The sequence below is a fragment of the Orbicella franksi genome, chromosome 7, assembly GCF_964199315.1.
Source record: "Orbicella franksi chromosome 7, jaOrbFran1.1, whole genome shotgun sequence".
Lineage (NCBI taxonomy): Eukaryota > Metazoa > Cnidaria > Anthozoa > Scleractinia > Merulinidae > Orbicella > Orbicella franksi.
In genome coordinates, this window is record NC_138151.1 from 5,137,037 (window position 1) to 5,160,766 (window position 23,730).

The 23,730-nt window shown below is 38.6% G+C and overlaps 2 protein-coding genes and 1 pseudogene across 3 annotated transcripts in view; 2 read left to right on the forward strand and 1 right to left on the reverse strand.

Moving 5' to 3' along the window:
• The window catches only part of LOC145493476 (uncharacterized), a 50,092-nt pseudogene that overhangs the window by 23,500 nt on the left and 2,862 nt on the right, over positions 1–23,730 (reverse strand). The window lies entirely within an intron of this gene.
• On the forward strand, positions 7,306–8,691 carry LOC145493508 (uncharacterized). Its single transcript, XM_081472994.1, has 2 exons — positions 7,306–7,830; positions 8,054–8,691. Exons 1-2 carry the CDS (start codon positions 7,574–7,576, stop codon positions 8,226–8,228), a joined length of 432 nt encoding a protein of 143 aa, XP_081329120.1. The 5' UTR covers positions 7,306–7,573; the 3' UTR covers positions 8,229–8,691.
• Positions 8,545–22,080, forward strand: LOC145492601 (uncharacterized). The gene is made up of 20 exons (XM_081472034.1): positions 8,545–8,842; positions 9,757–9,816; positions 10,241–10,276; positions 10,493–10,570; positions 11,472–11,531; positions 12,424–12,507; positions 13,311–13,349; positions 14,327–14,368; positions 14,526–14,644; positions 15,486–15,580; positions 15,848–15,933; positions 16,169–16,270; positions 16,725–16,815; positions 17,039–17,102; positions 17,874–17,966; positions 18,175–18,306; positions 18,556–18,681; positions 19,209–19,244; positions 21,419–21,476; positions 21,747–22,080. The coding sequence occupies exons 1-20, from the start codon at positions 8,545–8,547 to the stop codon at positions 21,917–21,919; spliced, it is 1,872 nt and encodes a 623-aa protein (XP_081328160.1). The 3' UTR covers positions 21,920–22,080.

Sequence of the window (23,730 nt, forward strand, 5' to 3'; positions counted from 1 at the left end):
TGAAATAGCCCCTTGTTGCCAGTGTTCCGCAACAGTCATATAAATGCTACTTGAAAACAACCGGCCAAAACCGCTCGCTACTTAGGCAGTCTACTTCTTGACTAGAATTTCTACATGTTTCTTGCCCTACGTTAACAGCCAACCGTACTTACCAAACAACACACTGTAAGCCCTCGTTGATCGCTTCTTCAAACGTGCAATTGTATAACTTTTCTTGCGCCGGATCTTGCATTTCACCTTCAATTTTTATCTGATGTTGAATACTTCGACAAAAGATCGAAAGAGCAATACTTTTTCTATAATTAAAAGTAAATACGAAGAGCGTGGACTTATCACTTAGCAGAGGTGACAAATGTTCAAGCGTAAGTAACTTCTTTGTTCTTCTTGACGGTGAACGCGCAAAGGTTTCTGGTAGTATTAAATACGACCCGATCAAATCAATTATTGCTCCAATGACTGCTATTTTTTTTCCATAAACACCGTAAGAACTAAATCAAAAGGTACCGATAAACTAGAAATAAGATTGCAACTGAAAACAACAGGATGACAGTAAGGAAAAACTAAAGATTAACAAGTAATGTTTTAACGACTAAAATCTTAATTCTTACGTTTCCAAATCATAAGCGATGAAATCGAAATTAAACGAATAAAGATACAAAGATGACATAGCGTAAAGCGTATCACGAAATTGTCTATTACGGCTGGCCCATTTCGGCGATTACTAATACAATAGCCCTTTTGGTTTAAGAAACGCCAGGGAACTTCTTCTGAAGTTTATCGGCAAAGGCTTGTTAGCTACCTTATTTACATACACTTATTACCTAGAAGACTCTTTAGAAAGAGTTTAATTTTAAAAGTCATATTGATCATAAATGATATACGGATCAACGCATGTTTTCCCTTGTTTTCCCAGAACTTCAACGCATGTATTTGTCTTCAATATAGCGCGGGATTGCTTAAAGAAGGTGTGATTTTTTTCTCTCTTTCAAATTTCCGGTCAACAAATCTATCGCCTACAAACTGTCATCGTTGCAATTCGAATTCTACCATTTGTTGTCTAAGATAAGCTGTTCAAAACATTTAGTTTTTTTCTTCCATGTCAGAGCGCATGTCTTTCATGTTCAGTGGCTTTGCTATTTAGTTTTAATTGAGCGTGCGGGACTAAGTAGTCTTAAAGAAGGTGTGAATTTTCTTTCCCTAATCGGATAACCGACCTTGCTCGGGAATAACGTTTGAAACCGAATTCCCACAATTCTTTTGAACATATTTTGTCAAAACATTTTTTTTACTCGAATAGTTCGTCTAAAATGAATTTTATGAGTCTTTTCAATCGATTGCGTAGCCGTTGTGGAGAAGGTGCGATTCTCTTCGAAACGAGTGACAGGTTTTGCTAGTGTCTAAATTCTCCCGTCTGCAAAACGCTGCAGTTTTAAATCGAATTTAAAAAATTTTTTTAAAGATTTAGCTCTTGCTAACCGAGCAGGAGGTCTGTATGGGAGAATCTTGACCGAGGTCTGTACACACGACCGAGGTCAAGATTCTCACAAACAGATGGACTAAGCTCGGATAATAAGATGTTTATGGCAAACAAGATAAAATTAATTCGTTTAATGTAACTGGTTTGTACTAGCTGACATTTTGCTTGCGAACGGCGATGAGCTGAACTTAATTCTGCCAAACTCGTCCTCTTTACTTTATTTTCCTCATCAGGCTTCGCACTTCCATAATATGGATATTTTCTGGAACTAATATTTTGTAAGAAAATAGTCAATAATTTTGTATTTAGTTTGCAAATTTTCACGGCAAAATGTAATCGATCGAGATGCCGGTTTAGATGGGCAAATCTAGACCGCGTTCAATATCGATCTCAGCCAATCAAATTCGTGAATTCGGTATTTCATAGTCCCTTGCGAGACACAGCCATGTAACAAATAGGGGATATTAATTACAGTGGTTTTCAATTGAGTGTCGTAAAACCAAAACCAAACCAATTACTTACCAATTAAACTACTCAGCCAATCTCAAACCGTAGTAAAACCAAAACCAAAACCAAACCAATTACTTACCAATTAGACTACTCAGCCAATCTCAAACTGTAGTAAAACCAAAACCAAAACCAAAGTAATTGTCTAATTACTTTCAACACTCAATTAAAAACCGCTCTAATACATACCGGCGCAAAGATATGGATTTTTAGTTCGAGTGGTAAAAGCAATATTTTATATAAGAGCGAAGCGAGTGAATGAAATATTGTTTTTAATACGAGAAAATTAAATTCATATCTTCAAGTCACCGTAAATTTTATGTTATTGTATGGATAAACTTACTATACCACAAAATGGCTGAAAAAGAGTGAAATGACGTGAACGAAATCCTCACTAGTGAAGATATGGAAAACACGCCACTCTTTTCCCGGAAGTAGTTGTATGTGAATTTTACGAGTTGTGTATTTTCCAGTAAAACACTCGTATCTCTTTAATAAATACTGTTAAGGGCGGGGTCCTGATTTTTTTGTTTTAGTGAGAGTACTCCTATAATGACAGAACGCTTTGTTAGATTTCTGAAGTTTGATTGTGCGCGCGATCATCATTACCGTGGAAACTATTTAGAAAACAGTCCTAAGAAAGTACGATTGGTTAAAAATCGTGTCTCCATGACTCGATAGAGACAAAGAACTAGTACGAGCTGTCCACGCAATGATGGCGCGAGCAAAGAGAATTTACAATTTGATAATCGAGCTAACAAGTTGTTTTCCTTTTTTTTCGTCGCGGTGTATTCTAAAAGTAATACAGTCGAACCTCCGGCTGCGACCACCTCTCCTCAGCGACCAGTTTTCCAAAATACCCACAGTTTCCCAGTCAAATCACTATATTTAGAACCTCTTGTAAGCGACCACCTCTTGTAAGTGAGTGCGACCACTTTTAGATCTAAAAGTTTGAAATTTTCTTTTGTTTTTTACCTCCCGTGAGCGACCACTTGACAGATAGTAGAAGAAATTGGATAAGATGTTGTGAAGTTATCGTATACCTGGATAGCACAAGAGACTGAAATTTCTCAATGGGAAAAATCGGGTTTTTTATCTCGAAAATGACTTTTCATATGAATAAAACAGGGGTAAGTCTCGGCAGTTACCATATTCTTACGAGGAAAAATTTTTATTCAATATAGTCTAAGTTCTCATAAGCGACCACCTCCTTTAAGCAACCTCCAAGGCTTGACATTTTAGCTGGTCGCTTCCCGGAGATTCGACTGTAGAATACATGTTCTCCGTGTTTCTGTCGAGTTATAGTAATACTCGTGAAAGTTTGGGAGAACTTGAAAAAGCTGTTGGAACACTCACCTGCGACTCGTGTTCCCATAGCATTTCTCGTTATCCCAAACTTCCACGCGTGTTTAGATTTCTATCGCGCGTTATAGTTCACCACTAAATTTTCTCTGATTCTTATTGGTTTAAATTGATCACGTGATGCGATAATGTTCAGCCGCGCGTAGAGACACTGTCAGCCCATGGTGCCCGTCCGAGGAAAATACCCGGTTGAATTGTACTCGTCCGTGAAAATAGTGCTTTAAACAAGTGGGCTTATAGAAAAGAAACAATTGAATTTGTATTAAGAGGGTTTTTGCTTGTTTTCTTTTTTCAAATTTTACATTTGGCTTTCACGGCTTTCGTCTAAAAATGTTGAAAATAATTCAATCTGACTTTTGCACTGGCGCGCGGAAGAAAATTTAGTGTTGAACAATAAAGATAATAGATCGTTTATGTCTCGGAACTATCAGTATGATAGTTACCCCGCGGAAATTTGATGTTCTTAAAACTAGCATATTTGCCGTCGAAGCTTCGTTTTAAATATTCGTTTTAAATATTCACATTTCCGCGGGGCAACTATGAGCCGATAGTTCCTCGAGAGAAACACTCTATTGTTTAAATAGTTGACGAGGGCGCATAGAAATCGAGAGCGAATAATCTAATTGTTTTAGTATAAATCTACTAGTCGTTCAAAACTTTAGCTAAATACTCTTCACAGAACTCGGAAACGCAAAGAAGGGGTCGTCATTCTGTTAAGGAGCGCGCACTGCTACGCTACTCACTATCTATCACAGAATGGATAGTGAGTAGCGTAGCCAATCAGAGAACGGCATTCGTGATAGAACGCTAGCAGCTTTATACTACAACTCAAAATAAACAATGTACATACGTGTTTTCTATTTCTTAAATAAGTGTTCGCGCTAAAACAGCGTTTGCTCATTAGTGAAAACGATGCCGGTTAGCATGGTAACTGTTCAGACGCTGAAGCAGATCACCAGGTTTGTCATTTTTCCTCTTGGAGAAACAATCATCAGCATACTGGTAGTAGAATCGTTTAGGAAAGGGTCGAACATTGTCGCACTCCCATTTAGCCATTATGATATAGATTTGAGAGGACAGGGGATAAAAGATTTTCCATACCGCATCCGTCATTTTGTTCGTAGAGGCGACCGTTAGAACTGAACACTGCGTTTTTAGTGACATTGCAAAGAAGGCGTTTGAAAATACTCAGTTAAGAACTTATTGTGCGTATAGATTTCTTCAATGATGCGGTCAATGGTGTCATCCAGAGTAACTTTTGTAACTTGTTTGGAGGCATCGTATTGGACCGGGACTTCGTCATCCTCGAGGGTGAACTTTGGCTCAGGTTTTAAAGCTATATACGTGCTCGTTAATAGGGATTATTTAGGGGGCCGGTACTTGGCTGTTTCGTAGTAAAAGGTGCCCCAAGTGCTTTGTTGTATCGATCCATACTCTTTATTTTGATCCTTTGATAGATTCCGAGATATGACAATGTTGTTCTAAGAGTTAATTCCGTGTTCCGATAGATATTTTCCTTAATACAGACATAGATCAATGTCCACGCTAGACTCCTTTCAGTTCTCTCCGATTCCTTTTCTGCACACGTTTTTCAAGTGTCAATCACGAAACTCGACTCAGACCTCGCAGGTCAAACCAGCTCCAGTCCCTAACTTATTTACAACATGCTTACTACAGGATTGTATTTTGTGATATAACCAGGTTGTCAAACTTGTCGGTTTTAAAATAAGTAATAGTTCATCTTTGGCCATCTTTAAAAATAGACTCAAAGCGTTTCTTTTTAAAAGAGCCTGTTATTATTCATTTTAGACTACTCTTTTTAATGTTAGATAAATTTTTTAGATTTTCTCTGATATTGTAAAGCGCCTTTGAACAATAGGGTATTGGCGGGATATAAAAATTTTATTGATTTTATTTACTTAATTTCGCGGGTACGTAAGCTCGCGAATTTGGTGAGACTGTATTCGCGGCAGGGTCTTCTTTTAGCCATTTCAGTAGCCAAATATGAAAAAAGGGCATTAAATTTCGCGATTCAAGCGTTCTCAAATTCACCTTCAAAACACGTTATTAAAATACTTTTAAGTTAAACTGGAACAAGCAAAAGGCATAATTCAAAAATAACGTTTAAGTGTATTACAACTTGGATAGGCATTGTCTCAACTGTGGGTCATTTACTACGAGAGATTTCATGATGCACGCGTTCATTGCACGATGCGGGAATGTTAAAGTCACGGTAATTGTTTTCAAGCATCTATGATCCTCACTCGTTTAGGGTGGCCGACCCCGTCACTTTGTGCATCAAACTATAGTCCACCTTCGGCAGAGTGGTTATTAATTAGCTAGATAAAATAATTTATTTTGTTTCTTGTCCTTTATATTTCACAGCCAGTACGTACAAGACCCAGGAGTTATCCTTCAGTGTTCCTTGATCAGTTCCTAGCCGGAGGCGGGGGACGGGAATAATTTTTAGCTGTCTTTGACTAGGTTTACACTATAGTAGATTTTTACAGATCCATAAAGGTTTCTGGATTCATCAATTTTAGTTCGTTTTATAGTACGGGTTTACAAAGAAAGAATATTCGGATTCCTAACCGTTTACACGTCACACGACGACAACTCAGAATGAAGTGGTTAACAAGCTGTTTGTTACCTTGAAAACGAGAAACAAAATGCTCCGAAAGAAGGCTAGGGGTAGGTTGAGACAACGAGAGAACGGATGGATGTTGTACCTGATGGCCTTTGGCCAAGAATAGATGTCTTACATTCGGAAGAATCATTCTTCCCTGATGTTTCTTCTTGGCATTCCGTGGAATTGGCAGTCCCACTGGTATGTCTGAAGCTTACTAGAGTGAAGTAGTGGAAAGACGTGGCAAAGAGAGAGGCGGTTTCCGTCGGAAGGGTCGAACGCCTGGTGCGTCTTCCATGGCCGAGAGGATTCCCAGTTCACATTGTCGGTGGAATGCCAGCATCCTTTGAAAGGAAGCAGACGCAAAAGGGTTCCCGTCTGGTTCCCTGAGGGATAGTTAACTGGTTGATCCTGTCAGTAGTCATATGCTTGTCTCAAAGATTAAGCCATGCATGTCTAAGTATAAGCACTTGTACTGTGAAACTTCGAATGGCTCATTAAATCAGTTATCGTTTATTTGAATGTACCATTACTAATTGGATAACCGTATTAATTGTAGAGCTAATACATGCGAAAACTCCCGACCTCTGGAGGGGATGTATTAGATTAAAAACCAATGCGGGTTCTGCCTAGCCTGAATTTCAGCCGCCTCCTCCACTCGCTAAGTCACTCGGGGAGAGCGGCGTCGCCCTTCTCCCCGAGTGACTTAGCTGGCGGAGGCGGCGGCTGAAATTCAGGCTAGGTACTGCCCGGTTATTTGAGGATTCATAGTAACTGATCGAATCGCACGGCCTTGCGTTGGCGATGTTTCATTCAAATTTGTGCCCTATCAACTGTCGATAGTAAGGTAGTGGCTTACCATGGTTGAAGCGGGTGACGGAGAATTAGGGTTCGATTCCGGAAAGGGAGCCCGAGAAACGGCTACCACATCCAAGGAATTACCCGATCCTGACTCAGGGAGGTAGTGACAAGAAATAACAATACAGGGCTTTTCCAAGCCTTGTAATTGTTAAATCCTTTAACGAGGATCCATTGGAGGGCAAAATCGAATTCGATTTGGTTCGATTTGGTTCGATTAGTCCGATAATCGAACTAACGGCAAAACCGAACTCAAACGAACGATTGGTGTTCGATTGACTTTTGGATTAGATTCCCCTGAAAATAAAGATATATAGAAATCAACAACAACTCAACAAAATTATTTAATTTTCAATTTTGATACACTTGTACTAGATTAAGGGATCGAGTTTTGCAACAAGGAAGGAAATAACCGAATATTTTGGGACCTTTCGGGGGCCAAGATATAGATTTTTCACAAAGTTTGTTTCTTGGTATGAACGCTATTACAGTATTATTTTCAAAGTGGTTACAGCTGATCCACGATCTACCTTTTTTCCCACATCCGCGAATGGTTCAATTTCTCGAGAAAGTATGCAATCAGTGCGTTTTTAAAGACTGTTTTAATCCGACGGTTTTACAGGTTTGACAGAAGGCGGTAAACTTCAAATAAAACTGAAACATATACGGACGCATTGTTCTTCACAGCGTGTAACGAGCCGGTATAAAATTTCAGCGTCCCCACCTCAGTTTACTTTCTAACAATGGCGGAATCTAGCTCGGCAAGTGAGAGATCTAGGTCTCCTTCCCCGGCGAGGGCAGTTACTGGACCGAAATCGTCACGTACTTTTGTATGGTTGAGGGAACTTCCCAAGGCAATCCCACGAGGAAAACCTTGGGATCAACTGAACCGTGATGGCAGAGTGAAAGAAATCGAGTTCGGCAAGAAATTTACCGAAAGGCAAATGCGCGATTTAGTGCGTCAGAATTTTACTGAGTTAGGGGAAGCTGACTTTAGAAGGTAGGCTCTAACTACAGCTAAATAAACATAATGGAATGCATCTTTCGTTACTACAATCGAGTGAAGTATGGAAAATCAGATTCGTCGGCGGCCGACTGAATTACAGTAATCTCCCGGCATTTAGGTAGCTAGCGCGCCAGCGCGGTTCCGCGAAAGGGACAGCGAAGTAAGCGAAGGAAAAAACAATGTTAGATTTCAGCTTTCTTCTATCATTGTTTGGCAGAATTCGCCTGTACAAGTCTGGCAGCAGAGGCAGTGTCTTGACGAGGGTTGTCAAAAATATACCTGATGCATCGACTTTATTGCACAAATTCAGTGGAGGATCATCCAAAAGGGTGTACATTCTTCTTAAGAGTGATGATGAAAATGGAGGTACTATAAAGACATATGGCATTTGACATTTACGTAGACAGCGTGACTGAGTGGTGAGCGCGTCGGGCTCGTAATCCAGCGGTCTTGGGCTCGATTCCCGCCCCGACCACTATCTGGATTTGTTTCATGGCAGTCCCGAGTTCAAATACTCGCCCCCTTGTAAATAGTCAACTGATTTGACTCCGGCCAGTTGGGATTCTTGACAATGTTATGTTCAATTTTAATTATTTGTTCCAGTTGTTTGCTCAGCCCCAGTAGACTTTGTGAGGGTAAATAAAGTTTGTCTATATATTTTACATATGTACAACAACTGTTTCTTTCTTTAAAAATTCAGTTCATCAAATGAAAGCTCTAAGATTTGTTCTTGTTCTCTTTTTATCACACTGCAGAGCCACGGTAACAGCTTCGGTTAAGTCTACATTGAGACAATTAGTACATCTTGCCAGGGTTTTATCATTTCCAGTAGCAGAATATATAATCCAAACCCTCAAAATCACAGGGGGTCCTACTTCTAGAACTGACCCATCTGCCATAGTTCCTGTGTCTTTAGTCCAGGCTCAGGATAATTCTAACAATACAATGCCTCCAGTTCCTGGTAATGCTGGTGTCCCTCTAAGGTTGCCTCTACCTAGAGATGGATGTAAGTAAAAGAAGTTGAGAATATCTTAATTGCCAATGACATTCCAGAAAAAATCCTTACCTCCCCACAGATGGGATTTTTTCTAAGACCACCCTACCCCTCTGGAAATTGCAATAAAGCTTCACACATTTCTTTAAATTTTTTGGTCTAACAGAACCCTCCACTACCCAGGAAATTCCAATCCCTTCTGTGGGGGTAGTACTTTATGGATATTTCCTAGACCGGAACATTGCTAAAATAGTTCTGAAGCAAAAAGCAATCACTAACATGCACCTTTAAGTATGAACGAATATACCTACAACCCACATATACCTACGTGTACCTATGTATATTGTTCATGTATAAGCTGGGCAGATCTAAGGGGGATGGGGCAGGTTTAGAGGGTTTGATGTTACATCCTAAACTAAAAAGTGGGGCATTAGAACAAGTCCATATCTCGAACCCCCGTACCTATAATCCAGTATCTGCCCCAGATAAGACGATTTCAATTGATAATTTGATTCAGCCCCCCTGTGGGATAATGATAGTGTTGTAATTAAGCGCAAGCCCACTATTTCTAAGGTGTGTTAACAGTTGACGATAAAAACGAGGATACCAAAAAAGATCCTAAGGAGGCATCTCGTAAATGGCATCATTTAGTTTCCAGCACTGTAATGACCAATCAACTCTAAAAATTTGAACAGGTATTTATTGCACTAAGCAAAACCAAAGAAAGTCCATCAGGAAATTAAAATCAGGGTGTACATTTCTTAATTTTTATAAAACTTAAATGTGTTACTGGTATACAAGGAATAACAACATGAAATTCTGGGTTGTCTTAATTGGGTTTTACTGTGCTTTCAAAGGCAATTCAATTTTTCCCAATGGTTATCAAAACCAGGAATTAACTAAAAATATATTATTTCTTTCACCAGTTTCAACAAGACAGTATCTTACATCCTTAGCTCAATCCGGGACCCTGGAGACTGACAATGGTGAGTCAAGAGCGGAAAATTTAATAAAGGGAAGGAAGAATCGAGCTTTCTGAAAGCAAAGATTTTTATGGGATAGAACAATAGCATGTGTAGACCCATGTAGTCCTGACCAATACCTGTTGGAATGTAAAAAAAAATTGTGAACTGTAATCATACCCAAAGGCCAGTGCAAAAATAAAAAAAAGCTGGACACTATCAAATCCCACTTCAGTCTTATAATCCTCACACATATTAGGGCAGAAAATTGGACATCTCTACCAGCCGAAGACATAAAAAATAGCTATGCCCTAAATCTGCAAATGAAACCATACCATCAAAGACACCTATATTATTAATAAAAATTTCAAAGTACCACTAGCTTAAAAACAAATGCTTTTAAAATTCCTTTGAGGGAATTCTTGAATCCTGTCTTAATCTATTTCAGATTCCACAGTATCACCAAGAACTGATACATCTCAGGGTGAGAGAATTTCGTTTCCCCTACATGTACATTCGATGTGCTTAAATTCAGTATGGAGGACTAACACTCCATTCTTACTAGTCTTGCCTTTTTGCCCTTTTGATCTTATTTGCAAGTGGGTAAAGCTGTAGAAAATTACTGCAACTATTCTTTGCAGAAAATACAGATGAATTTCAAAATCAAACTATATTTCTCTTGTTACATGGGTTTCAATAGGAGCATGGACACCTACTTCATCTCTTCCCACTGGTCACTCAAATGTAAATCCTGTAATCCAACTGACCATTGAAGATGGTAAGTTGTACCAAGTTGTAATGCCCATGACTATATGTTCGTGTGTGTTTCGAGAAAATAAATTAATCAATCAATCAATGAAATATAAATACTGGCATTAAATAAGATCCAATAAGGAAAGACTATTTTCATACCCTATTATTTAAAATATCATGTCATTTACATGATAATGGATCTCCTTTCATTGACTCTATAGATTTTGTTGCCTGCAGTGCTGATACAATCATCAGAAAGAATTGTGACACCACAACTTATGTGTGCTGCTGCGAGCTCACAAAATATTAAAAGTGAATATACTGTAAGGACAGACTAAAACAATCACATTACAGTAAAACCTCGGTAGGGATATGAAAAACAGTTTGAGTTGGCGGGAACTCCATTTTTCAGGGTTGATTGAATATCCAACTTGCCATGTTAAAAATTGATAGTTTGCCGAGTTTTTCAGCACTTCAGTATACAGTGACAGCTAAAGGTACCGCATCCAGTATGACTCATAGGATCGGGAAATGACTGTCACTAATTAATATCAAATTGCTGTGGTGTTAGATTTGAGTGTGTTTACCAATTACAGGACAAGAAAACCAAATGGGATGACATCCCTGTTAAGTTACATGAACCAGAATTCGAGTTATCAGGGTAAATTTTTATCAAGGGCAATGAAATTTGGTTCGAGTTAGCGGGGAATTCGAGTTATCAGAGTTTGAGTTAACCAAGTTGAAATGACTGAAAAGTGGGGACAAATCCAATGAAATGGGACTTGGTTCGAGTTAGCAGGAATTCAAGTCATCTGAGTTTGAGTTACCGGGGTTCTACTCCACTGTTAAAACTGCAAACATTTACATACAAATTGGTTGCCATGGGAATGGGATACAACTGCTAACATTGTCTTCCACAACTACAGATGCCGATTTACAACAAAGTCCATTTGAGAATTCTGTCATAGTACTGGACCAAATTCAAGGTAACTCATTTTTTAATTAGCCCATCCAGGCTTTTATCCAGGATTTGAAAAGTGGGTGTCCAAAATGTGCACTAGTGTCTGCTCAAATGGGCATTTATAAGGCAACATATGAACAATGATTTTCTTTAAGAATAGGCCGTCCACAAGACAACCTGGACACTCATCTGGCAAATTGCCTGAGCTCAGCCCATTGACTCCCATGTCACACATTGGTCCCTTTTTCACTTGTTACCCAATCAATGTCAACTGTGTCAGATCAGCCTCAGATGTTCCAGTCCAAAGTCATTTTCTCACTATTATCTTATTGAAAAAGTAGAATCCACTACTCTGACATTGAAATTCACTTTAGAGTCAAAGTTCTCTAATACGGACACCAAAGAGACAGAGCAGAGAGTCCGTATTAGAGAATTGTCTGCATTGGAAAGGTCACTATGATGACATCACTTTAAAGTCTCCACTGACAGTTTAGTGTGTTTGGTAACTAAAATCAGGCTTAAAAGTGACATGTCAATCATTGGTATCACTGATTGATCAAGTGTCCATGTTTTGGAATTGGCTTCCTAGGGCTGAGATTTGGTGTCTGTTGTCCATTTTTGAGAGGGTCCATAGAATAGAATTTTTTTAAAAAGGCAATGTACATGTATGAGAATTTTCGGTGCAGAGGAAACTGTCCATATGGAGAGTTCAGCTGTACCTGAGATACTGGAAAATTCTTTCTTTGCTCAATGCATCACTATGATTTCCATGATTTTAGAGATACTAAACGATGTTCATTTCATCGCATTTTATATTATAGTCCTCTTGCTTAAGTTAGTTAACTTAAAAGGATTAAAGACAGGGCATTTCATACTGAAAGCACGCATTTATTACACAAGTGTCTTTATTCATTCAGCACAGCAAGAAAATAATTCTTCAGCAGCCAGGGCTGCTGAAAGAACAAATTCCAGCACAAACTCAAGATCCCTTTCTACAGCAGGTACGTGCATGCAGCATCATGTACATAAATGAAATTACAAAATGCATATTTCTTAGCATAGCTACATTGTACACTGTAATGATATTTTATTACAATGTAGATTTATTTATATTTTGCCTCAGAAAACCAGAAACAAAAACCACAATACAGAAAATAATACTTAAAATGTACTGTAACATCAACTTGTTGTACAGAGTGGTTAAACGTTCACATTTCTATTACACTGACAGCATGGTTAGTGTGCGAAAAATGTCATGTCTGATTAGGGCTAGTGGGTTTTGCAGCTGGTCTAGAGGATTTTTCCTTCACAAATGAATTTTAGGAGGCAAAAAATCACAAAATCACACACTAGCTGGAGTCAATGTATGCCTTTTTGTTGGTGTCAATCTACACAAAATAGAACATGCTGATTTATACAACAATCGGGCAGTCTACAAAACTCTAATAATAATGATAATGATAATTTCAGTACTCACTAAACACGAGTAAAAGTGACTTAATGACTGTAAGTACATGTAGTCAACAACAACAAGAGTTCAGCTATTTACAGTCAACATAGACAATGAAAATATCCCAGCAACGATGGATTCCTACGTGTATCTTCAACATTGGCTTTGTTTGTGTACAACACTGAATTAGAGGGCAGGTGTTTGTCAATTGAAATCAAATTTAAAGTAGAATGATGGCAAAATGGAATTTTTTTCTTTCTTTAACTGACTGCCTCAGCTTCTTCTGTTGCTTATTATGGCTTTCAAACATGCATTGTAATTTGTGTAAAGGTTTAAACCAGTTAATGTCCGTAGGTTTCCTTGGCACACCATTCTACAGTGAAGGCAACAAAGGTAAAACTCATTACATTGTGTTTATTGCGTGGTGATTATGCAATATTCTATCGAATGTACATGTATACTTTAAAGTATATTAATTTATGCTGTTACTGTGACTTTTATATTCAGACATTCATGTCAGGGAAAGCATCCAGTTGGGTTTGAACATATGATATAAATGTAATTATCTATCTGCGTGGTTTTTAAAAACATGTCTACAGACATTTTTTCACTTGGCAACCATTGATGGTCTTGATAAATTCCTGTAATCAAGTGATTTTGATACAGCTAAATCAAACCTTGAATACAGGAAATAAATTCAATATCAAATGATTGTATTTGGTAACCTAACACCACTGTTGCCCCTTACCGACTGATCGTCCACCAAAAGCGTCTCTGCATTCCATTCTCAGTAAAGGCACAGCGATAGGTATTTATTTATGTTGTCAAATAGCTTTTTGTACATGAATGTAAAAAGATTGCTCCTTAACAAAAAACTGATTAAATTGTGCAATGAACTGGAAAAGCAATTGGCCAAAATTAATTCGCAAACAGTCCATCTTAGCGGTTTGTATTGAAAAATTCGGAGGGCTTAGGGAACCAATCAGAATTGAGCCATATAACAAATATGATTTGTTGATATAATAGAAACGCAAGATGTGTTCTTAGCCTTGAAAGTCATACATAATAGCTATTATTTTTACATTTTGGTCCAGATACACAGAAGCAAAATGTAGAAATAATTATTACAATGTACATGTTTATCAAGTTCTTGTACAGTCTTCAAAATGTTGTAGAAAAGGGTGGACTTTTGTAGACGGTCCTCATACACATATTGACAGGTCGCGATCCAACTTACACAAGCTTACTATGATTTACACAAGGAAACCACAAGATATAATAGATACTTGTTTCAGTTGCAAGGTTCTGGTTAGACCAGCGTTAAACCTATGTTGCGTTCTATTCTAATTAATTGTAATTTTGTAAAACAGTTGGAACCGTGGCTGGAGACATGTCACCTCATGGCTTGGGAGGTAAGCTTAAATTAATGAATTCACAGATTAACACAAACATTAAGCTTAGGTACAGTAGGAAGCTTCCTACATTTGTGAAAAGTAAATAAACTGGAAAGTCCTTAAAGAAAAGAATTCTGAATGCAATTTGCTTTGCTTTCTTTCTTTATTTCGGAAGAGGAGTCCAACTTACCTTCTCGTACAAATGAGGTGGTGCGCTGCGAAGAACGTTTGTTGGCCTCCTACAGAGGAGAGAACACTTCCCTGCCAAGTTTCCTTGTTCACTCTTTCGACGAGGTAGGTAACAAGGGCTTGCCAGCAGTCGCTTGTCTAATATCACTGATGATTACTCAGTCATCTTTTGCACCCAAGAATGTGAGCGTAATTTGCACCCACGAATGTGAGCGTACATGTAATTTGTACAATTATTAGGACTTTATCCAAATGCGTGAAAGCAAGTATGCACACGCACAGATTGCTGGTAGTTGTAATAAAGAGCTCGCAAAGAATTCTGGGGGGGACTTTCATTATCGCGAGGAATATGGAACAAAACATTTTCCGATCAAACCTGGCCAAGTAGGAGGAATGGCTCTGACCATTTTTATTCCTTTTCATAATTCCCTGCATGCATAAGTGAAGCAAAGTGGGGCAACGAACTGGTTGCCAAACTGGAGAGGGGAATTTCGGTCGGGCCGGTCCGAATGGTCAAAGTGGGCCACCTCCAAAGGGGTCACGAATTCTGCGATCTTAAGGAACCGAAACGGACCTTTCCATATGACTTCCAACCGAAATTTTGGGGAACTTCGGCATAATATAAAGCACCTCTGATAGTTGCAGGAAAGGAAGCGGAATCGCGATAGACGTGAAAAGAGTACAAAGATAGGAGCTCAATGTTATTTTCTTCAGGTTTAGATCTCTGATCCACTGCAAAGCTAATAAAGCTTTTCACCATTTTATACCACAAACACCCACACATACAAAATAACCAATCACAACCAACAAAGCAAGGAACAAAAGCAATGGCAAACGCGTGAAGTGCACTCTGGTCCAGTTGACCGGCAGCTGTTAATAATAACCTTATCAGTTAAAAAAAGTTTTCAAAAGCACGACTTAAAAGCATTTTATATTTGCCTTTCAGCTTTGCTGGCAGGCGCAGACGCTTACGATGGCTATCTGCATAGTCCTACTCAACCCCAGAAAGGAGAACGCTGGAGTAAGGGAGGGGATTGTGAGGTATACATGTGCATGCAGTGTATCAATGCTAACATGCCTTTATTGAGTCGGTTGAGAAGGCTGTTGTAGTAAAGATGGAACTAAAGACTGGACACCCGGGTTCACTACTGTAGATGTCCCGGGCGGCACCATCGATTTAGCCGGACTTTATGTCAAAAACTTTGATGCATCTCAATGTTAAAATTGTCATCATGAAAGGACAATGTTATAATATTATACCCAGTAGTCACCACTGATAATTCAGTACATTGAATTGGTTACTTGAAGGGCTCTAAGATGGCTATCGGCGCAAAACCATGGAAAGGGTTTGTTCTACTGGCCTGGAGAGACATCCTCCACAGATGGAAGGCGAGGTAAGTTGTAAATTCATCAGTTATCATCAATTAACAAATAAAAGAGTGTGGAGTGTTTCGTTCCACAATGCTTTAAGAATTTTGAATAAATTTATTGAATACTTGTTTAGAAGTTATAGTTCATCGACAACTGCTGTGTTTTCTTACATGTCACTGTGTAACATCAAAGGAGAAAAATAATTAACCAAAGGTTAACAGAACTATCGTCAATTACTGTTATTTCTATCCTTCACAGTTTGCAACATGTTCGGTGTACGCTACACCAGCGATGCCGTACTGGTCATCGTTCCTTCCAGTTCCTCAATGTGGAAACCAACATTGCTAGATGGTATTGAAGGTAATGGATTGTTTGAGAGCTCTGAATGCAGCGTGTAGATATCGTCTCGTCTCCTTACTCTCTAAAAGTATGACATTATAATATACCAGGATGCTCGTAAAGCGTTTCTACCATTGTTCTTTCCAAATTTTGGTTTACTTAGCTTTTGTTGGGTTGTTTTAATCTGTCAGTTAAATTGCGATGTTCATGCCGGGTCGAAGTACAGTATTTCTGTAATACTTAATAAGAGTAATTGCCTGGGTACTGGTGGTTAGCAGGGTGAAATTGAATAGAAATTGCATGGAATACATACTTTCCATACTTAATTTCTGCAATGTAAAGGTATTCCCTCTCCGAATCTCGACCAGTTTCTGAGGGATTTAAACTGAAACCAATTTTCCGCCAGTGTAACATAGACAAAAAGCGTTTTTCATAATTATTATAAACCAACAAAGATGTGTATATGTTACCGTAGATAGCAGTATCACTGCAACAAATATTGAAGACAGGCTGGCGACGGCATTAGAGAAAGCAACAGATATGCTTAAAGTGCTGTCTATACAAAGGTAGGTTTGCTCATTATTTTTCAAATTAATGATAAATCTGAAGGTAGAAAAGTCGCCTCAGAAAACCTTGACATAATGTACGTGTATACAGATTTAATTTTACAGACAATTCTGGAGATATAACGACATAATAATCTTATAATATGATATAATGCCTAAAACTGTTAATTAAATCTAAAAAGTAAATGATATATATCTATGATCTCTGACTACCATTTTGCAGGGAGAAACTCGAAACTTTCAGGAGAGACAGGGCTGAGCAAGAGGATGACTTGCTAGTAAGTAATGTAAGAAATGTTAGTATTGTAATTACAGTAAGCATTGTACGTTGTGTTGTAGTTATTAATTAAATTTAAAAAAAGAGAAAGAAAGGGGCAGTCAATAGGATGCAAATGACGGTGACAAGATTGACAAGTGAATGATTTCACGGGAAAATTCGGAAAAGCGCTTGTTAAGTAGTTGGTGATGTGTTTCGGTTTTAAGACCATAAATTTTTCCGTTTAATGCAACTTTGTACAAACTGTTTGCTGGGCATTTGATGTTAGCCTCCCTGTTAGCACGAGTGTTTCCTTTCCCTCCTCTTAATTTTAATCATTTTGGTAGCTTTTTATAACATAAAATAGACCCTACAGCGGTTTGTTCCGTTCTAACACCATTCTATAATTATTGTGCTACTCTAAGTTTAATACGTTTTCCGTGAAACCATTTTGCAGAAAATGTCTGTGAATTATTGAATAGTTGTCCACTCGCCCCATTTACAAAAGAATTACATCGTGTTATTACGATGTAGCTTGGATGTCCTGTGTCTGCAGGCATTCGTTAAACTTTTACCTAAATTGACAAATAATATTCAATAGGCACTTAAGTAAAAACCACATGAAGAACTGTAATTTCCTTTATCTAATCTGAAGGCCAGCATGAAGCTTTTGTCTTTGAAGAACTTATAAGTTGTTAATTTTTTTTTGTTCTGTTCTGGCAAGTTGCCTCAGGTAGCTCAAAAAACAGACAACGAAGAAATTAAATGTCACTGATATTAATAACTCTGCATTTTCAAACAGAAAGCACAACAAAATGAATCGAACGAGAGAAGGGAAGGAGAGGAGAAGGAGAAAGAGAAGGTAGAAGAGGAGCAAAAATTAGAGGATAACAATGTAAGTTTTTCTTGAATGAAGATTGTTGTGGATTTGATGGTAGCCTTCCTGCACGAGTGGTTCCTTTTAATTCACTTCCTTAGTTTCAGTCATTGTGGTAGGTTAAAAAATAGATAAAATAGACCTTAAAACGGTTTTCTTCAATTGTAACAACATTCCATATGCTACATTAAGTACAATAATTATTTTTCCTGAAACGATTTTGTAGACTGAAGAGAAAGATGCAAGGTCTGCAAGGAGAGCAAGGGTGAACGAAGAGCCGGTGTCGGGAAATGTGATTCGGGTCAGGTCCCGAAACGGGACACAGGAAAGGAGATTTCAAACGGGAGCTCATTTCCAGGTAAGAAGCCGCAGTAACTAAAATTGCCTTAGTTGTATACATGTAGTTGTCGTAACATGGGAGTTTATGGCCCATGTTTTCATGTGAAAATAATCGGTTGTCTTGCCTGTCGACATTCATTTTAATGGAAACGTTCAGTTTAAGTTTTACTAACGTTGGCCAGTCTATACAGGAGCAACCTCATTACCAAGCTAAGTTATTCACCTTGTTCCTCATGTTGCACAGCCGTCTTTATTCTGTATGTTACAGGAGGTCTACGACTGGGCCGGGGCAGATGAATCCTTCCCGCCCTATTTCACCCTGCATAGGGGCAGTGTGATGGTTTCTCACGAAGAAACAGTGCAAATGGATGAAACTTTAGATGTCACAGAGAGAGTAAGTAGACAATGTGATTTGCTCAGCTTTAAAGTGGACAATTTTTAAAATTTGACCAGAAGCCATAATCGGGGACGGAGACCTTCCCCGATTGTGGCTCCTGCTTTGACACAACAATCTAGATATGCTTGATAGTCACAATACTGAAAGTTAGCCTACCCATCCTCGCATACCGGGCGCAGCTAGTAAGGCGTTACGACATTTCCCGGCGAGGCTATACTCTAGAAAAGTCTAGAGAAACCCAGACAGTCGATCCTCGCGAACGACCTCCCAAAATGTCAAGTCTGGGTGGCCGCTGACGGGAGGTGGTGAGGGGAGGTGGAGACGGGAGGTGGAGACGGGAGCTTAGACCATATTTGGTCAAAATTCGGCCACATTAGCATGTTTATTTTTAATTCATTTATGGTGGTCTCTTTTTAGACTTCCAGGAATGCAATGTTACAAAACATTAATATCCAGTTTTCGATTCATTATCTGTTTGAATGTTAACTTTTGTTTTTACATTCTTCTGTATTTACTTCCTGCAGGAGGAAGAGGAAATGGAGTCACTGTTTCAAACTAAGGTTAAGGAAGTTTCTTTTAAAATGTCCATCATTTAAACAAATCAAGTCTAAACTTGCAATCGGACTTATAACATATATAGCCGATATAGGCGGAGTTTTAACCAATCTTGTGAACGCGAAGAAGATCATAATATCTGCTGCTACATTTCTTTTTACCTTCCATGTCACTATTTACCTATGAATTCGCAGGGACTCATTATTATTGGCCACTTTAATTCGGACTTAGTTGTTAGGAACTTACCTTCAGCCCACTTACTGATTCATCTAGGAAGCTTCAGACCAGCCTCTTCGTGAGGTTCTTAGGAAATTTAACATCCAGATGATAGTCTCCTAATCGAGCCAGGACACTTGGGACCAGGCTCTTCGTGAGCCAGGACACTTGGGACCAGGCTCTTAGGAGCTTAACTAAGGGCAATAGACTTCCTAATCGAGTCAGGACACTTGGGACCAGGCTCTTCGTGAGCCAGGACACTTGGGACCAGGCTCTTAGGAGCTTAACTAAGGGCAATAGACTTCCTAATCGAGCCAGGACACTTGGGACCAGGCTCTTCGTGAGCCAGGACACTTGGGACCAGGCTCTTAGGAGCTTAACCTAAGGCAATAGACTTCCTAATCGAGCCAGGACACTTGGGACCAGGCTCTTAGGAGCTTAACTAAGGGCAATAGACTTCCTAATCGAGCCAGGACACTTGGGACCAGGCTCTTCGTGAGCCAGGACACTTGGGACCAGGCTCTTAGGAGCTTAACCTAAGGCAATAGACTTCCTAATCGAGCCAGGACACTTGGGACCAGGCTCTTAGGAGCTTAACTAAGGGCAATAGACTTCCTAATCGAGCCAGGACACTTGGGACCAGGCTCTTCGTGAGCCAGGACACTTGGGACCAGGCCCTTAGGAGCTTAACTAAGGGCAATAGACTTCCTAATCGAGTCAGGACACTTGGGACCAGGCTCTTAGGACCTTAACTTCCTAATCGAGCCAGGACAATTGGGACCAGTAAGTTAATTTCTTTCGCGCACATCAAGAATTAGGGTTTTTTTTTATGGCCAGAGCTCGCCAGTGATGGAAATCGTATTATATTTATTTGGTTTGATCAAATCTATACAAGATCTCAAATTGGGATTTGAAATATAAAATTTGATATGGTTGTTTATTTACGGCGTTTTAGCCATCTAAAAACTTGAAATTTTTTCCTTCCGATTGGTCATAAACCGGGTGAGGTGGAGGTTAATAAGAACAACGAAGTAGGTTGATCTAATATTCGAACCAACAAATGGAAACGAGAAACGCATTTGAAATGTACTAGACACTGTTTAGTTCCAACTTCGCCTCAAAATTGTGAAAATTTACAAGAACTATACTGGATGTGCAGCTTAAGTGTCGGAGCATTTTTGAAAATGGGACGTTTTCGAGATCCATACTTCTTGCGGTGAAGATGTCCTTAATTTTAAGCGTGGTCACTCAGGATCAGGTTCTTTGTTAGCCAACTCACGCTCGGTAGATAGACTTCCTAATCGAGTCAGGACACTTGGGACCAGGCTCTTCGTGAGCCAGGACACTTGGGACCAGGCTCTTAGGAACGTACTCCGGTAGATGGACTTCCTAATCTAGCCAGAACACTTGGGACCAGGTTCCTAAGAGTCTATCTAAGATTCAAAAAGCTCATTGCTGGGCATGGGAGGGGTATTAACGAGTATTAAGTAATTTTTGCTGGATCGCTCGAGACAAGTTTCTTTATGAGGCACCTTACCCCCGGTCGATAGACTTGGACAAGGACACTTGAGAACAGGTTCTTAAGATTTTACCCTCGCTCTATAGACTCTCTAATAGAGCCATAACACTTGAAAGCAGCCTCCTCGTGAGCGGAGGCATTTGGGACCAGATTCTTAGAATTCTTCCAAACTTTCATCCATATTCAAGTAAGGAGTAGTAAGGATACACAGAAACTTAATTTAACCGTGCATTAATTTTCATATCAAATCAATTAATCGGGGCAGGTTCTTATACTATCAACGTAACCACAATACATCTCTTTGTTTCTTGGCCACTTAGTTCGGTAAATTGAAAGGGGGGTATTCTACTCATATGTGTCAAACAGCCATCCTACGTTTAAAGGGCCCGGGATAACTGTTTGACACTTGTGGGTAGAATACTTCCCTTCTATTTTCTTTCACAGGTTTCCTTCAAGGGGAATTATAATTACCAAGAAGGTGCGCTGTCAAAAACCCTGGAAGGTAAGACCTTTTCATTTAGTTTTATGTTGAAAAAAATGTCAACTCGAAATGTTCATTTAAGGTACGAGGCTACGATTTTCCTTTTGCCTTAAATATCTTTCTCTTTGTTCTATAGATTATTTGTTTCCTTATTTTTCGTGCCTCTTCAGCCATTATGTAAACTAAATACTATTAAAAATTAAATAGGGGGTCTTTGTGTTTGGGAACGATATTTTACGATTACTCTGGGCTGGTTGGAGGTTAGTTACAAAGGTGTTATTATCATTGCAGATGCACAAACTGATGCCAAAGAAGATGGAGACAAGAAGAGCGATGATAACAATGACGTGCCAGGCACGTCTTTAGAAAGGAAAAAAAGGAAAAGAAAGGACCGGAACAGAACAACAGCCAAAAGACTGAAGAAAAAGAAAGAGAAGGAAGGAAACCACAAAACTGACAACTGATTTAAAAATATGTTCATGTTATTTAAAGCATGGTAAATTCGATGTATTTTACTTAGGATAACATAGATAGATCGTGTTGCAGTTTGTACATACAATAATGCATGTATTTGCCTTAGGATAATATTGACAGAATATCGTCTGAACGAAAAAGTTTCCTACAATCTGCGACACAATAGCCCACACATTGCCGTTGAGATAACAATATTTCTGAATTATTTTAGCCTCGATTTCCTTAAATTTCACCCACTCTCCCTTGATAAATTAGTTTTTTTTCCTTCTGTGCTTGTACAACATTGAATGCAGGAAAGGGTTGGAGTATTGTATTTCGAGGTGTGGTTGATTTTAAAGTTCAATTTTAAGTCTGGCCTAAGAAGTTGCTTACTGAATTTAGTCGCAGATTGTAGTGACTAGTGACTAAAAAAATGGTTTATTGTGGTATTTTTTTTAGTAAACAAAATACAGACTTTCAAGCGCAAGCTTTTTAAATCGCCTGTATCATTTTTTGCCGAGAATGAAGTGGTTTTCAGAGACGTTATCCATCTGTTTAGAAAAACCGATGACAATTTTCTATTAAAAGAAAAGCAAGATTTAATTTCTCATGCACAAGGAACCGGGCAAGCGTGTGAGAACCTGGATTCTGCATTTTGCAACAAGAGAGTCGTTTATTCATTGGACACTCTGCTGGTGGCACCAGTCGCTCATTCAATTTATTTATTCCTTTATTTATTTTTGTTGAAAAAATCTAGCGGAAAAGGCTTTTCCTTTTAACTTTCCACCATTCAAGTGGAAGGCGCCCGTAAACGTTTATCCCTGATGGCTTCTTCAGTCCTTTTGGAAGTTTATGCTGATCTCCTCCTCAAAACTTCGATGGGCAATTTTTGTTTTTATTCTGACAAATAATATCGTTTTCTTATTTAATTTATGAAACACGGATCGTTTATTTAATTGTTTACCAATTATGTCTGTGACTCAATACTGAGCAAGTTGCAGTTTGTAGATAGAATGGTAGAAGCCCTTTATGAAACCTATGGGCTACCAAATTTGAGTTACTGTTGAGAAAAAAAATTTTAAAGATGCGAATGATTTTTAATGACAGAAAAAGGCACAACTCATGGATAAGAATGTTGATTTAGAATCATCTTTTATTTCTTTACCTTATGTATTACACAATGTAGCTTTCATGATTTAGTTTCTAGTACAACAATTTAAAGCAAGCTATTAATATTTGGCCAATCAATTTCTTAGTTATTCATGAAATAAAAAAAAAAAGTTGCCAAATATGAAACTGACACTTACATATTTCAAATAAACCCTTCCGCGCCCCATGTTCAGACTTCCTTTTGGAGATGAAAATTTTTCGCGTTTCATTTGTTAAATTATCAAGGCTTTTGACACCATCCATAACAATTGAAGTGGCTTCAAGGTTAAGAATTTTTAAAGTCACAGTTTCTGGTTGCCTTTATATCGTTTGTAAGACTGCGACTAAAACGTTTTGCTTAATATTTAAAATTTACAATTAACATTGAAATTAAAAGCAAAATCAATTAGTCGGGTTGTTAATTTAATGAAAAGACAATGAACGTAATAATTAACTAGGCTCCCTTCACAAAAGAAAATGGTTTCACGAAGTATTTTTGCGAATAAGTCTCGTTTCCCGAACGAGTCTGGTTTTCTTAACGAGTCTCGTTTTAACGAGTCTCTGCCGAACAAGTCTCGTTTTAAATCTCGTTATTCCGAACTTATTCCGAACTTATTCCGAACGAGTCTCGTTTTTCTTTTTCGAAGGTGTCTCGTTTTCCTAACGTGTCTCG